We start from the raw sequence: 16,127 nt of genomic DNA on the forward strand, positions 1-16,127 counted from the left end.
AGCTGATCGTATCTAAAGTCTTACTTCTATGGGGAATCACAATGATTTAGTTGCAATTACTTCGTTATGGTATGCTCTTTATCTTTACGGACGTTTCACTGAACTTGGTGTTGGCTCCGCCGCCTTCGTTGAAATAATTTTGCTTCTTCCCCACGCCATGTTTTTGGGCATGCGGTGGTATGACATTTTAGCATAATTCTACGGCTTGACGTTACAACTTCTAGGTACCACCTGCGCAGGCGCGGCGCCAATCAGCTAGAGCTCGCTCAACTATCATGAAGCCGGTGTGCCGCTGTAAAGCTATGCCAAAACAAGTTGCAATGACGCTCTAAGGCTCAATGAGAAAGCTATACCCAACGTATACTTACATGCTTGTCGTCCATAAGGTCAGTGGTATCGTGGTCTTTCTTGAGCAGGTAGCTGATGATGTCATAGTGACCCTCAGCGGCTGCCAGGCACAGTGGTACTTTGCCATCCTGCGTAGTGTCGAGTATGGTTTCGGCTCGTGTTGCATGTATGCATAGTATGCACGTGACGTCACACCCGCTGCTGTCGTCTGCTTCCGCTACCTAACGCCATCTTGGGGTACCTTATCAACAGGCGCGCGCATAGGCCTATGAGTTCCCCAACATGGCGCTGCCGTAAACCGGGAGTCGCGGAGTATCGTTGAATGACGTACGTGCATACTATGTATACGGAGAAGCTAAGGCAGTGCAGTTGAATGCACCGATGGTGAAAACGTTGCCGTCTTAGCAAGGCCTAACACGTTGGACGCACCTTGGTCACCGCTTTTGCGAAGGCACCATTCTCCACCAATATCTTGACGACGCCGAGATATCCGTGGCGCGCCGCGAAGTGCAGAGCTGTCCAGCCCATCTGCAAGGGTGAGTCTAGTTAGAGGACATGTCATAAGCACGGGCGATTCTCGCGGCGTTTTCAATATGTCCTAGCGATCACTAAACGATCTGATTTCACCGTCGATCGCGGCAACGAATAAATAAACGAATAAAGTGACTGACTCAATAGGAGACGAAAAGTATGTGATATCTCGGCATCTTTTGAACGAAGGCATGTCAGGTCATTTGTAGGGTCTGCAACATCGACAGCTGCAGCTATATATAGTACGGTAAGAACCATAAGTAAATCGACAACAGAGAGCCCCGGAACCGCAAAAAAGAAAAACGAAAAAACAACAATAATTACAACTATTATATTGAGAATGTACAGCATGCAGATTTTACTAGCATTCAATATAAAATTGGACTTGTTTTTGAAAGAGGCCATTATCATTATTTTTGTTGTTGTTAAAAGACCAGTCAAATCAAATCAGCTTATTTTGACATCAACAGTTACAGACGTCAAGGGTACAGGCTAATAGTTTGAAAGCTGGGCTTTACGGGGCCTGTACCTCGTTAGGTACAAATACTAGTGGCATAGAAAACTATAGTGGGGCAATAAGTACATAAATCAATGAGTACAATTTATAGCAAAAACGTGCATGTATCACATACAGGTAGTTGGCACCAAATACATGGTACAGAACGTCTCTGCAGTTAGGCGGCATTGCTAGTGCAAAGAAAAAGAAAAAGGAAATACCTAAGCAATGGCATCAACAAAAGTTTGATATTGAAAACCAAGCCAATACAAGAAAAGAAAGAAAGACGATAGAAATGCAGTAAGACGTTGCAGCATGCAAATGGGTCCTAAAAGGGAAATTGTGCACAAAGGATCAATATGAAAATCAGAAACATTGGAGTTAATGTACTTTTTTCGTTCTTACAGGCAGCATGATGCACAGTTATCGTTTAGCATTTTATACTGTTTGCAGTGTGTAGCTCAACATTTGAAGCTCGTAATTCGCGCGCGCAGGAGTATATCCCAGTCTACAGTGTTTCTTGTGTGATAAACAGCACAAAGTAGCCGATATTTGATTCCTGTCTACGTCTGAGCGTCAAAGCGAATTGCTTTCTTTGGCTATCTTGCTCTTTTCGTGGTCGGTGCATGGTTGGCGGTTGGAGGTTGGCAAAATGGCGCCGTTGTGGTGCGGCGCGCGTTTGCTGCCGAACATTAGGAGGAAGCTTTAGCTCGGGCCCAACTCCGACGCGGCCTATTCAAATGCACGTAAAACGCAAAAACGTTTTTCCGAGATAACCCCTGGACCGATTTTAATGAAATTTGTTGCATTTCAGAGAGAAAGTTAAATTATAGTGGCTGTTGGAAGCGGAATCTCGATTTACGGCCTGAATTTTCTTAAAAAGATTTTCAAGAATTCGAAGGTTTGAAAAAAATATAGAAGCACGAAGTTTACGAATTAATAGCTCTGCACCAAGAAAAGATATCGTGGTTCTGTAAACGGCGTCCGTTAGATAGTTGAAATCGGACAAATTCAATAGGTCAATTTATATTTTACGTGAATTTGTTACGTTGTTTACAAGGGTTCTGCAAAAGCTATATTTCCATATTACTAAATTTTTTAATATTCCTCTGTAACATATCAATTTTGTCCGCATTATATGTGCTATTAGATGCAATTCACAGAATTGTGGTATCATTTTTCGTTACTGAGTTAGAGAGTTGTAAACTTGGTAGTTTCGTTTTCTGAAAATTCTCGATTTTTGCCAATTTTTAATAAAATACAGACGTTTTAAATAAAAAATTCGAAACCAACAGTCACTACATTTTACGTTTCCTTTTATATGCAACAAACCTCATCAAATTTGGTGGAGTGGTTGCCGAGAAAAACGAATTCTCCTTTTACATGTATTTAGATAGGCGCACCCGAGCCAAAGCTTCCTCTTAACTGTCACATCTTCGAGACGTGCGTGTCGTCCTATGTGCTGGTTAACGGCTCTATTCTCTGCGGAATTACGCAATCAAACAACAAACACTACATAAATGTCATCACTGCCGCAATTACATGTCGTCAAGTGCACCATTCCTTTAACGAAGCGAACAAATTCAAAGCGTTCGGCTATTAGCTTACGTTGACAGTTATCGTCGATGGTTTCTGCACAACCTTTCCTCACCGGTGTTCTTCCCCTCCCCCCCCTCCCCCCCTCCCCCCCTCCCCAAGCCTATAGCTTGCTGGCTGCCCGTTTATAGCAATGTACCAAGTTGTCCAACAAACAACCCTTATAAGTTTTTTTGTTGTCGACGGCGGAAAAGGCCCGTGTCCTGTTGATGACGAAAACCGGGGTACATATACAGGTAGCGATCGTCCTCGTCATTGCACGCGCAGAGACGATCGACGTAATGCAAACGCATGCGCGTGTTGCGCGAACTGACGTTGTCGGCGGCGTTGATCTCGGCGCCCTGGCTGTGCAGCAGGCCGACCATCTCCCTCTTGCCGGCGGCCGCCGCCACGTGCAGCGGCGTGCGGCCCAGCTTGTCGACGCACTGCAGCTGCGACTCGGCGCGGCTCAGCAGGATGCTGGCCACGGCCAGGTGGCCACCTTGCGCCGCGAAGTGCAGAGGGTACATGCCCTGCACGTAAGCATCGTGCTAAACCGTTTGATGCGAACAGGACGACGCGCGAGAGCAAATGACTCGCGAAGTAAAAAAAAGAAATTGTTTTTACGGCATTCTGTCGTGATTGCAGCTGATGGCTCTAAATTATTTCGCCAAGCTGCCTTCGTAATCTTTGCGCTGCTTGCGGGCAGGCTGTAACAGCGTTCGTTGGGTGATGCATGTAGGTCGCTTCCAACCAAGGAACAGCTTGGCCAGCACTGTTCGCAAGCGGCTATAGTTCGTGAGGCCCTGTCATGCCGCGTCCAGCAGCAGTAGCAGCACTAAAAAAAAGTGTTTGCTAGGCGAGTTCGTGACCCTTATAGTATCCTATGGTGCCAAAAATTCTTTTAACTACTGGGAAGCATGTCGTGACCCGCCACAGAAAATGTACGTGACTTGTGCGTCGCCTGTGGAGCGGTTAAACTAAGAACACCGTTTGCTAATGTCAGCGACTTGTTCTCGCAGGGTGAAAATGTTCTCAGAGAAAGCTAGAGTTCGCATTATCACTAAACATGGCGGCGCATACGATGATTTATTAAAATAACCTCCGTGGAAGGAGCCGCTCACCTCTTGAAAGGTTGGCGCGTCGGCTTGTATTCCGGAGCTGTTCAGCAACATCCGAACGACACCTTCGTGGCCCGCAGCTGCCGCCATATGCAATGCTGTCATTCCGTACTGAAATGAGACGGGGCGTGCATGGCTCGACCACACGTGTATTTTGAGCTGCAAGTCTTTTTGTAACACGCAAGCATGAACAACTTTAACATGAGTGTGAATGCGTCGTCATCACAAATTATCACTATGATGAATGCGCGGCACTTGCATTGAAATGCTCGGGTTACCTGACTGGTGCCGTGGTATGCATCCTTATAGGGGTGTGGGACGACATGGCGGCTTACGATAGATGAGAAAAGAAGAGCGAACTGCTCGTCAAACTGATCATGTGAGCTTTACAAATCGCGCGGCCAGTTAATTTTAGTTCCTTCTCATCTACTGATTCCTGAGCACTTGTGATGACATGTAGTTTGATTGATGATTGGGAAAGGAAGACAATAAAATAAAGAATAAAGAATATATAATGCGTGAAAATGAGCTCGTTTTTTTCTGCGTTAGTTTGCCTTGCGGCATCAAGAGGAAGTGTTACACGTAATGAAAATTAGATTGTTGATATGCACTCAAGCAACGAACAAACCAGACGCGGAACAATGACTAAAGCCTTGTCTCGACGCCTCTGTGCCGTGTTGGAGGTGTTAACTACACCTCCGACACGGCCCAGGGAGAAAACTGGCGTGCTAGGTAATCAAGGTTAAAGAAAGGTCGTTGCGTGGAAAAAGTGTCGGTGGGAAACATACTCAATGGGGACGGTGAGCAATCTAACGTCTCGCCGAATAAGTGAGCGGATGGGCAACAGTGAAACAAAACAGCGTCAGCTTGGTCACGTGAGCTGACAGTTCAGTTATCCTATGAAACGTTCTGTACGCATTCGAATAATTCGGTATAATTCTTATGAACGTTGCACGGAATCTATACGGAATCTATAGATATTCCGTAATAATTGTGTGGAAACGTACGGAATATAGGGATATACACAAGCAGTCGAATAGCCGATAACACATGCTTGCCCGCCCTTTGCTGCGTTTATTTGTTGCTTCAGCTGGCTCAGCAAACAAGCCTCCAGCTGAATCACTCAGGATGAAAGCCACTGTTACTCTGCATTTCTATGGCAGTATACTGCATAAAGGCCGCGTGAGCAAGTGCATGGGCGAACGAGAACCGTGCCCCACCACAATTTGTACTATCATAAAGAATTGAAACATTATAGGCCCATTAACTTGCTCCCAGTATTATATAAAATATTCGCCAAGATAATCTCCAATAGAATAAGGGCACCACTGCACTTTAGTCAACCAAGGGAACAGGCAGGTTTCAGGAAGGGATACTCAACAATGTATCACATCCATGTCATCAGTCAGGTAATCGAGACATCCGCAGAGTACAATCAGCCTCTATATATGGCTTTCATAGATTACGAAAATGAATTTGATTCAGTAGAGGTACCAGCAGTCATAGAGGCGTTACGTAATCAAGGAGTACAGACCGCTTACGTAAATATCCTGGAAAATATCTACAGAGATTCCACGGCTACCTTAATTCTCCACAAGAAAAGTAGGAAGATACCTATAGAGAAAGGGGTCAGAGAAGGAGACACAATCTCTCTAATGCTGTTCACTGCGTGCTTGCAAGATATAGTCAAGCTATTAAACTGGGAAAACTCAGGAGTAAGGGTTGACGGCGAATACCTCAGCAACGTTCGGTTTGCCGATGACATTGTTCTATTCAGCAACACTGCAGACGAGTTACAACAAATGATTGAGGACGTTGACATAGAGAGTGTAAGGACGGGGTTGAATATTAATATGCAGAAGACAAAGATAATGATGTATAATCGGGCAAAGGAATAAGAGTTTAGGATCGCCATACAGCCTCTAGAGTCTGTGAAGGAGTACGTTTACCTAGGTCAATTAATCGCAGGGAACCCTGATCATGAGAAGGAAATTCATAGAAGAATAAAAATGGGTTGGATCGCATACGGCAGTCATTGTCAGCTCCTGACTGGAAACTTACCATTATCATTGAAAAGGAAGGTGTATAATCAGTGCATTTTACCGGTGCTGACATATGGGGCAGAGGCTTGGAGACTGACAAAGAAGCTTGAGAACAAGTTAAGGAACGCAGAAAGAGCGATGGAACGAAGAATGCTCGGCATAATCTTGAGAGACAGAAAGGTAGGCGTTTGGATCAGAGAACAAACGGGTATAGCCGATATTCTAATTGACTTGAAGAGAAAAAAATGGCGCTGGGCAGGTCATGTAATGCGCAGATTAGATAACCGTTGGACCATCAGGGCTACAGAATGGGTACCAAGAGAAGGGAAGCGCAGTAGAGGAAGGCAGAAGGCTAAGTGGTGCGATGAAATTAGGAAATTCGCGGGTGCTAGTTGGAATCGGTTGGCGCAGGACAGGGGTAATTGGAGATCGCAGGGAGAGGCCTTCGTCCTGCAGTGGACATAGATATGCTGATGATCATAGTAAAAGGCGAGAAAAAAATATGTGATTCGGTACACCTGCTCCTTGTAGTCGCAACTGTTCCAGAGCCAATTTTTAAGCGTGGTGCGGACCGAAAAGCACATTTTGGAGCTGGAATGAAGCCATTATTACAAATACAGCGCAAACAATTTTCGCGTTCGACTTGTAGGCGCCTGAATTTATGCCGATAGTACGTGACGCACTTTCGTGCATCGAACGCGTTTGACATGAGAAAACAATTAATTTCGCCTGAAGGAGTGAAATAGCTACATCCTTGACAAAACGTTTACAAGAACCCTTTTAGGAGAGCAGACAAGTGCTGTCGAACGGCCGGCGGAATATTATCGGTATACTTACGTCTCCTCCGTCTGGAAGTGGTTCACTGGCAAGAGCCGCCTGAACCTCCGTCAACATCTCCCTAACGAAGTCCATCTGACCGTTCTTGGCTGCCACGTGCAACGCCGTCAGCCCCGTCTGTGAGAGGGCGCAGAAAGAAAAAAAAAGAGAAACGCACTCGGTGGTCACACGAGGACACCTCTGACAGATGTGAGAAAGAAGCAACGAGAGTCCCATGCGGAGACTGCTCCCACCTTTTTACTGGTTGTGGACCAGGGCACGATGGCGCTCAGTACCCTGGCAACGGCCACGTGACCATTCTTAGCGGCCAAGTGCAGCGCAGTGTCCCCGTCCTTGGGCAGCAAAGGAAGAAGCAAACCGGAGGTCCGACACGTTAGAGGTGAATTCGCATTTGATTCGTAGCTTTGCGCGCCAATTAAACTGACAGGGCTAAAGCTCGCGCAATCCAAAGCAGTCGTATTTGTTCCGTAAACTTACAGAATGAAACTCGTGATTAGCTACAGAATCCGTTTAAGTGCGAGTGTCACAGGAAATAACAGCAGCTGTCAGTACATACTGAACAAAGTTACGTTCACATAATTAGGTTACAAACGACGAAGCATTTATTTACATTGGCCTGGTAGATTGCACTCTTGCAGGCGTGCTAAAGTATATGAAGATGGCGCAGATGCATACAAAATTGTGGAAGACATACGCAGTATAGAGAGGAAGGGTCACTTCATAGCTGTACATTAGGATGATGTATAGTTACTAAAGAACTAATAATTACTCGGTATCAAAAGTTGGCTATTCGGTTTCGATAATTCACTTGCATGGGATAAGCTATAGCATGGCAACTGAGTGATATATCTAGTTTCTTGTGAATTTTAAAGAAAACAAAAGAAATTCCGTAACGAGATCACGTACAGCATTCTCTTCTTTGGCATCGGCTCCTGCTTGAAGCAGCATCTTGACTACGTTCGCATGTCCACCGGCGGAGGCCAAATGGAGGGGCGTTGAGTCGGTCGTCTAGAAGAAACGCAAATACAGGTCACTACTTCCGACTCCTTGGCACAGTGATAGAAATGATGAGTAGACGGGCTTTTCTTGTGACCAGGGCTTACCCTGTTCCTCGAGCTCGTCACAATAGATTTGTTAAATTTCATCAATTCCTTGATGACCGCCGTGCTGCCTTTCATTGCAGCGATATGGGCGCACGTAAACCCTTTCTGGGTACAGAGAAGAGAAAAATAATAATAACATAAGGGGCGTGAAGATAAAAGGAATGCCAAAAAGAAGGAGAAGCTTTTCGGGATTTTGACTCACAGCGTTCGACATCATCGCCAGGTCCGGCTTCACCCTCAAAAACAGTTTGACGACTTCGGAGTGATCATTCTCGATGGCCAGCATCATGGGAGTCTGTCCTTGCTGTTGAGGTGTGGATGGTAACAGCAACAAGAAAAGTGTAAAGATGTTATGACGGTTAAATTCTGCTTTGTATAACTAGCGCGCTCGCTTGCTCGGTCAATAAATAAATCAATCAATCACTCAGAAAAATATTGGAGGAAAGATCTCGCACGGTCTGCACTCACGTCGTCCAGAGCATTTGTATCCGCCTTGAGCTCGAGCAGAATCATGCACACGTCCAATCGCCCTTCCGCGGCTGCCAGATGGAGCGGAGTCTTTTTGTTCTGCGAAACGGGAGGAAAGGCACATTTCAGGGTGGTCTAAGAGGACTTTGCAAAATGGTCGAAAGATGAAGGGAGAACGTGGATGTATATACCTCCATGGCACACATACACTCTGTTCCATGTGCTTTGATGGAGACTCATTCTTTAGCGTGAGCTTCGCTCGATGTCCGTGCTGTGTGTAACGGCGCAATGTTCGTGGAAGATTGAAGAGTCAAAGGGAGGCAGCGAGCATCCATGATCAAGACGACGAGAAATTCATAGCAAAACTGTATACACTGTTCCTCAAAAGTGAAATAGACACGCATCGGATAACTAAAGCTCACACGATAAGGGTACTCTGGGGGTCTCATGATGTACTCAGAGTGATCGAGAGCTTCTCAGCCTCACCATTCATACATCCTTGCCTTACAGCTCTGACACATAGCCAGGTTTGTTACCGATCTTCATAGCCTAACACTTTAATCTATGAGTGTGCCTTTTGTATGATGCATCATACGCATGACTGCATCCTGTTTGTCATGTTCATTAGGCATTGTATATCACATGTGCTTTCAGGTGTTTTTTTTTCTTTTTCTTGTTTGGTTTCTTGTTTTCTCAGATTCTTCCTTGTTATAGTATATTGTGCCCAAATATTGCATTTGTGATGAACTACTTATTTCTTTTGTTTAGTGAAACCAAAACCTTTGCAATAACGTACTTATGATTATATAATCTATTTATATTCTTTGTTCGCAAACACTACCCTATGTACTTGCCCTTCCTGTTATAATCCCATGAGGGATTGACAGTATGTGAAAATAAATAAATATCTTTTGGGCGAATTAATCCCATTACACTGCCAACCCCTCGCCCCCCCCCCCCACCCTCACGCATGCATTCAGTTTTCGGCTTTTGACAAAAGAAAAAAAAATAAAGGTGTTTGAGATACACAGATCCCTTTAGCTTTCCTGCAGACGAGAACCCATAGAATTTTTGCGTATAGGAAATAACAAATGGCCCTGATAACTAAGGGTTAATTCGACGCTTCTGAGTCTAGCCCCAGAATCTCTTATTGGTGCTTGTCTACTGAAAGTTCGCAAATTAATACTGCAGGCAACACATGGTTTGGTTTGGACGGAGGCGTTGTGCCTGCACAGGGTGCACGCAGAACGTGTCTCGTGTTAAGCGCGCAAATACTCACTAGGCTGAGGGCGTCCAGGATGGCGCCGTGCTTTGTTACCAGCTTAAGGACCAGCGTTGCGTATCCCTTCTCGGCGGCCAGATGAAGGGGCGTGAGGCCCCGCTGAGATCGCACGTTGACGAACGCCTTGGCACTGAGCAGGATGTCGGCCAGTTCCTCGTGGCCTTTCTCGGCGGCCAAGTGCAGCGCCGCCTTGCCCGTCTGCGTGTGAAGCGTGCGGTCAGGGAAACGGCATCACGAGCAACGCCTACACCGCTGTTTTTCATTTGCCTGGAAAGACAGCGCCACATTAAACAACCTTGCCATCGAATGTATCTCGCTAGCGCAGAAGAAAGGAGGCACAAGAAAGTGAACATGTAACACGTTTCGGAGCGCAAGTTTGACTTTCAGGCGAGCACCTTGTGAATTCGGTGATGTGATGTAGTGAACATCGTTTGATGTACTTGTGTTGTGGGCCAATGCAGGACACGCTAAATAACTCCATGGATGTGTCCAAGCAAAACTGCATTTCTTGTTAGCACTTTTTTCTTGCGTTCTATGTGCTTCGCATTGCGCCCTTTCTTTTGTATCTCTAGGTCAAAAGAGATGGCTGAGTACGCGAAATCAACGAGACAAACCCACTGCTCTTATCGCTCTCTCGAAGTAGTTGATTTGCCACAAATCAACAAAGTTGGCGCAGTGCGAATGCAAACTACTTGAAGTGCGTAGCAGTAGGTAAGCGGTCGCAGGTTGGAAAACCTGCAAGCCAACTCACCTCGTCGAACGTGTCCACCCGGGCTCCGTTCTGAATGAGCAGACTTGCTGCTCTCGGATGACCGGCATCGCAGGCGTAGAGCAGCGGGGCCCAGCCATTCTGCGAAGGTGGCGCGAATATGAGGGATTGAAAAACAGGATAACGAGCTTATGGATAGCTGCTTACAGGTCACACTTTTTTTTGAACCCTACCTGAGGGATTCACCACTGAATTCGATTTGGCGTCTTTAGTGCTTTATCGTCTACTCACCCTTGCTTGTTGGTTGCAAGAAATCATTACGGCAGCTGGAGGCATGGTGTCGATGATTTCCTGCAGGATCGCCACGTTCCCGGTCCTGGAGCAGTGATGGATAGGTGTTTCCATTGTCTGTTTTGTAGGCAGAAAAGAAAAAAAAGAAAGCAGAATGGAATTCGCCATTACAACCCAGTTGTGAGCAGACGCGGAGACCTGCAACCGATTTGTGTCGACCAGACCTGCGATGTTTGTTTTGCCTAGAATAAGTTCAACGACGTACTCCATCAGTGGATTGCTTTTCTTGACACTCAGATTCCGGCATGTTGTTTAATTCCGCCATGTTGACATTTTGAGCCAATAAGAGAAGGCGTAGCCACCTTGTGAGCCAATCAGTGAAAATAGGATGGCGAATTCGACTATACGGCAGAATTTGGCTGTGCCCACAACAAAACTCCTACAGATTTCCAGCTATACATGCGTATAATGTAACAGGCTCGTATACGAAGGCCTACGCACGAACTTACATCCCGCGTGCAACAATACTTTTGATCAATCACTCTTGAGACAGCAGATACATTTATAAATATGTGGCTGATACGAACCAACGTGAACGCGAAGCTCAGTGGTCGCCTACTCAAGCTGCGTCAAGCTCCGCGCCCACAGCTACATCTTGTGTGGCCTGCAAGGCCCCGACAGTGGCAGTACAGCTTACGAATCATGTCTTTAACGGTACGTAACCACGCTGGATATGTACACCGATCTGTTTCGTGGCATAGCGTCTGGGCAGTGCCTAGAAGGCGTGTCTAGGACGTGGAGCTCGCGCCTCCGGTCTTCCTTTTTCTCAGTATTGTAACATGCCTTTCGGTTGGTACACGGTTGGCTTGGCGCAAAGATCATAAAAAGGTGCCCCATTCGCCAAGTTATTGTTGGACCAACTAGGTGAAGTCAACGGTCCACAATGCGTTCTCGAAGCCAACAGGAAAATGGAACGTGGGAGAGGCTTACCGTCCGTGTCTCGGCGTTCACGTCGCCGCCATGTTTGAGTAGGATTCGCATGATGTCACGGTCCTCGGTAGCGTAGTGCTTCTGCTTCTCAGTTATGGTGGCCGCGTAGTGCAGCGAGTTTTCACCCTCCTGCGAGCCGCGCCACCAACAATTCAGTGACGTAATGCTCACGGACGCAAGAAAAGAAGCAGACAACAGTGGATTAAGCGTTGCTCGAACATGCCATGACGCGCCTACCAGGTTCTTCTGATTGGCCAGCTTCTTTTTCTCCTCTGGGTCCGAGTTTTTCTTTTCCCAGTCTTCTAGTAGTGCTTGAACCACCGGAAAATGGCAGTTCTTGACCGCCACGTGAAGAGGACTCTCTCCGTCCTGCCATAATGAATGAATGAATGAATGAATGAATGAATGAATGAATGAATGAATGAATGAATGAATGAATGAATGAATGAATGAATGAATGAATGAATGAATGCTTCAGCCATATAACTACTTACCATCCACTCGCTCTACGCACTTTAAAGCACCAGCACACAGCATGCTTTTAATCTCTAAGTTAACTCCTCTCTACTTCTTGGACCTTCGTTAGCCCATAGCAAGAAATGAAAATGCACAAATTTTGACATCACTTGTTGCTATCGATGAGTGCGCGAGAAATATTGACACAATATGCAAGCATCCAAGGCAGCAAGTACACTCCTCTACTTTCTCCCCAACCCTCACCACGCATTAAAACACCTTTGCAGGCACGTGCACAAACATCCCTGCGAGCGCACAAATCCAAACTCTGGCTGGAAGGCAAGAATGCTCACCTTGTTGAGCAGGTCGGATATGGTGTTGTCTTCTAGGAGCAGCTTCGTAGTCCTCAAATGGCCCTCCCGTGCAGCGAAATGCAATGGTATTTCTCCGTTCTGAAAAAAAAAAAGCGAGGGGGGTGGGCGGAGAGAATTTAGCTAGTGTGAGAAATACTTACAGTACATACTGGTCGTAAACACGCCAATCTAATATGCGTGGTCAGCGCGTGTCCACAAGTTTACGATGCTGGTTGTTTAAAATTAGAGCACACAAAGTGAGTCACAAATGACAATGGCAGCTGAAGCGAGTAAAACATCACACCTATCTTTTAAAATAAAAGCCGGTAACTGTGCGCCTTTCTGGGCGACCTACCGCGTCCTTTTCGTTCACGTCCGCACCGCTCTTGATGAGCAGCTCGGCACAGTCGTCGGCGTTCTTCACGCGGGCAGCGATGTGCAGCGGTGTCTCGTTGTTCTGCAATACAAGCGCATTCTTTCATTCACATACGCACCAGTGCAGCGCCATGACACAACCTCGCTACAACGAAGCAGGGCAAAACTAAAGTATCGGAGCTGTCGAACGATATGCGCACATAAGCATTCATATACTCGCCATCAAGCGGAGCATTAATCTGTGCTATAGCATAGATAGATAGATAGATAGATAGATAGATAGATAGATAGATAGATAGATAGATAGATAGATAGATAGATAGATAGATAGATAGATAGATAGATAGATAGATAGATAGATAGATAGATAGATAGATAGATAGATAGATAGATAGATAGATAGATATTAGTAGAAGTTGTTGTTAGATACTTTTATAATAGTAGAACTACTTATATTATTACTACTGCCGATAGTAGTAACAGTAACTACTACTACTACTACTACTTTCGTAGTAACTAGATCCGCCGCGATGGATCAGTGGCTATGGCGCTTTGTTTTTGAGCAGAATGTCACGGATTGATTGATTCCTGGCCGCTGCGGCTGCATTTCGGCGGGAACGGAATGCAGCGGAATGAAAAAAAAAGAGAAAGAAAGAAGACGGATCGAGAATAAAAAAAAACGCTCGTATGCCTTGCTGTGTGTGCAGAATTTCAGATGGTCAAACTGAACTCGAAGCCCTCTGCTATACGGCGTCCCTATCGTGACACCAAAACGCATAGTAGTAAATTTTAGTAGTAGTAGTTGACCATTTACGCTCTAGTAGCCGTATAAAACATGCCCATGCTTTTACAGCTACATTCACACGACGGGCCGAACGGCAGATTCAAGTCCGCGGATGAATGTGACGTGGCTGAACTGCAGCAAATCGCGCCACAGGCAGCGATCCTTGGTAGCCACTTTGGGCAGCGTGATTCGGTGGCACTGAGCGACGTCACATTTGTCCGCGGAGTGAACCATCAATTCGGTCCGTCGTGAGAAACCGGCTTGCCGTATAGTCGTTATTTCCGTTATCTCGTGCTCCTCCTTCGTTTTCCATGCAGGGCCAAGCACGAAGACCTCTAGTAATGTGACTGAATAAAAAGTAATATTAGCATGGAATGTTTAAAGTACTTCGGGAAAGAAAAGTGCCTAATGTAGGGCGGATTACATGTTAAAACCCGCGAACCTTAAATAATCGCTGCCAGACCGCTGTTTGCGAAAGTTTTTGAAAGCAGTTACAGCGTAGACGTACTACGTGTAGGCTGGGGGAAAACTAAAGCGTACATATTCGCAAAGCACACTGCTTGTCTAGTCAGTTCATAGCTCGCGCTTGTGTCTTTTTTTTTTTCGCCGTGTCGGTGTTCCTTGCTAGCGCGTACATGTTCTGTGAACATACACACGCTCCATCGATACGATATCCCAACATGCACAGGTTACAATAGTTGCATTGTCTTCTTGTGCATTGAATTTGCATCGTAGGTTGCTTCGGTAGCGTTCCGAAGATCGCTCTAGCTTCGACAGCGCCGCACAGACTTAGTGAAGCGTAGTATGAATTCACTTGCCGAAGGAGGAACCAAAGCGCAGCAACAGCAGCGGAAACACGATCGACTCGAGTCGGAAATCCTGATTACGCCCACGTGCCTTATGCCGTCCAAGGCTAGCGGCGTGTCCTCCCTTGGACAGCGTCCCGAGTATCGCTGCGTCATTCCTCAGCCAGCTGCGCCTCGTTATAGGTTAAACGGACGCGGTGGGCATTTAACGACTACAAATGGGCAGAGGGTTACCGGCATAAGCCGGCACGCCCTATAGCCCTGTATTTGCTTACTCTCTGGGATTTAAGGTAGAAGAGGAAAGGAACAGTCAATAAATGACGACAGAGTGAGGTGGTTGGAACCACTGCAACGGTTTTGAGTAGGGGCGTGCGAATATTGGAAATCTTCGAATAACGAATCGAATACTGCCCTATTAGATTCGGTCTTCGAATCGAATAGTCACTATTCGTAAATGCGAGTATTTTTCGAATACTTCTCGGATATTTCAAAACATCAAACGCATCCAATTAAACATAAAAAACTGGAGCAAAAGTAGGTGGAATTTTCACCCCCGCGGGCATGTACAGACATAAAACATGAGAACTTCCGCAATGGAGTGGGTTATGTCAATTAGGTAGCCATACTTTACAGGCTATACAGCGATATCATTCGCACTTTCTGAAGAGTCCTAGCTGTGCATGCGAAGAAACTATTTGTTTGCTCATAATGCTCCATTTATGCTTTTAATAAGGAACGCTTGACAACGTGCTATGTAATGACAGAAACATGCTAGCTTTAAGAATACCAGGATTTGGACATCGCTTTATGTTAATTGTGACAATGGTTGTTGATTATTCGAAAACTACTCGATATTTGATTCAATTCGATTTGCTTCTGGCACTATACACGATTTGAATTCTGTTCGGTTTCAAAAATCACTATTCGCACACCCATAGTTTTGAGGCCAGAGGAGTGGTTAAAAAGAAAGGTATCTTGTGGTTAGTGTGCGCTGCCTGGAACTGACAGGCACAACGTGGCGGTCGTGCAGATAACTTATACAGACGTTCGTTACTGTTCAATGGCTCGTGCACTGACTGTGAGAAGAAACTTGTCTATGCGACAGCTCCCGCGTTCTTAATAGCTCACGGTCAGTATACGCAGGCACATGACACAGCAGCATTCTGAAAGTGGTTAGGTCCTGTCCGCGGTCACTCTGTGGGCTACATAAAAGTTCCCCACATCAAAGACGCATCAGTAATGAAGGAGTAGGCTATATACTCACGGGTCCGGCCTTGAACTGGACCTGTGCTCCGTGCCCCAGCAGTGCCTCGACGACCAGCGCCTGACCCGCGGACACGGCAACGTGAAGTGCCGTGTGCCCGTCCTGCGTACGCACAAGGCACCACACGGTATGGGCCAGCACGGATGCGAGTCATCATCGCGGAATTTCGTCCGCAGGCAACGCCCTAAGCAATGCCCCCTTAGCGCATCTCTGCTTTGCTAAATGCTATGTACAAACTTGGCTCTAACTTGGAACATTATATAGGTGACTACAGGTATATAGGACTTAGACTACGG

General features: G+C 46.1%; 1 protein-coding gene across 4 annotated transcripts in view; it reads right to left on the bottom strand.

The window, feature by feature from the left end:
• The window catches only part of nompC (no mechanoreceptor potential C), a 77,641-nt gene that overhangs the window by 7,733 nt on the left and 53,781 nt on the right, over positions 1–16,127 (bottom strand). For all 4 annotated transcript variants that reach the window (XM_065426850.2, XM_065426851.2, XM_070535422.1 and 1 more), the window contains 18 exons: positions 15,832–15,933; positions 12,958–13,059; positions 12,603–12,701; positions 12,031–12,162; positions 11,794–11,922; positions 10,804–10,920; positions 10,555–10,653; positions 9,801–10,001; positions 8,522–8,620; positions 8,256–8,357; positions 8,054–8,158; positions 7,857–7,958; positions 7,184–7,282; positions 6,951–7,067; positions 4,075–4,182; positions 3,286–3,483; positions 778–876; positions 369–476 (listed from right to left, as the gene is read on the bottom strand). In XM_065426850.2, the coding sequence (XP_065282922.2) occupies positions 369–476; positions 778–876; positions 3,286–3,483; positions 4,075–4,182; positions 6,951–7,067; positions 7,184–7,282; positions 7,857–7,958; positions 8,054–8,158; positions 8,256–8,357; positions 8,522–8,620; positions 9,801–10,001; positions 10,555–10,653; positions 10,804–10,920; positions 11,794–11,922; positions 12,031–12,162; positions 12,603–12,701; positions 12,958–13,059; positions 15,832–15,933 (2,118 nt within the window). The remainder of the gene's footprint in view (positions 1–368; positions 477–777; positions 877–3,285; positions 3,484–4,074; positions 4,183–6,950; positions 7,068–7,183; positions 7,283–7,856; positions 7,959–8,053; positions 8,159–8,255; positions 8,358–8,521; positions 8,621–9,800; positions 10,002–10,554; positions 10,654–10,803; positions 10,921–11,793; positions 11,923–12,030; positions 12,163–12,602; positions 12,702–12,957; positions 13,060–15,831; positions 15,934–16,127) is intronic.

This window comes from Dermacentor albipictus, chromosome 3, assembly GCF_038994185.2.
Source record: "Dermacentor albipictus isolate Rhodes 1998 colony chromosome 3, USDA_Dalb.pri_finalv2, whole genome shotgun sequence".
Taxonomy (NCBI): domain Eukaryota; kingdom Metazoa; phylum Arthropoda; class Arachnida; order Ixodida; family Ixodidae; genus Dermacentor; species Dermacentor albipictus.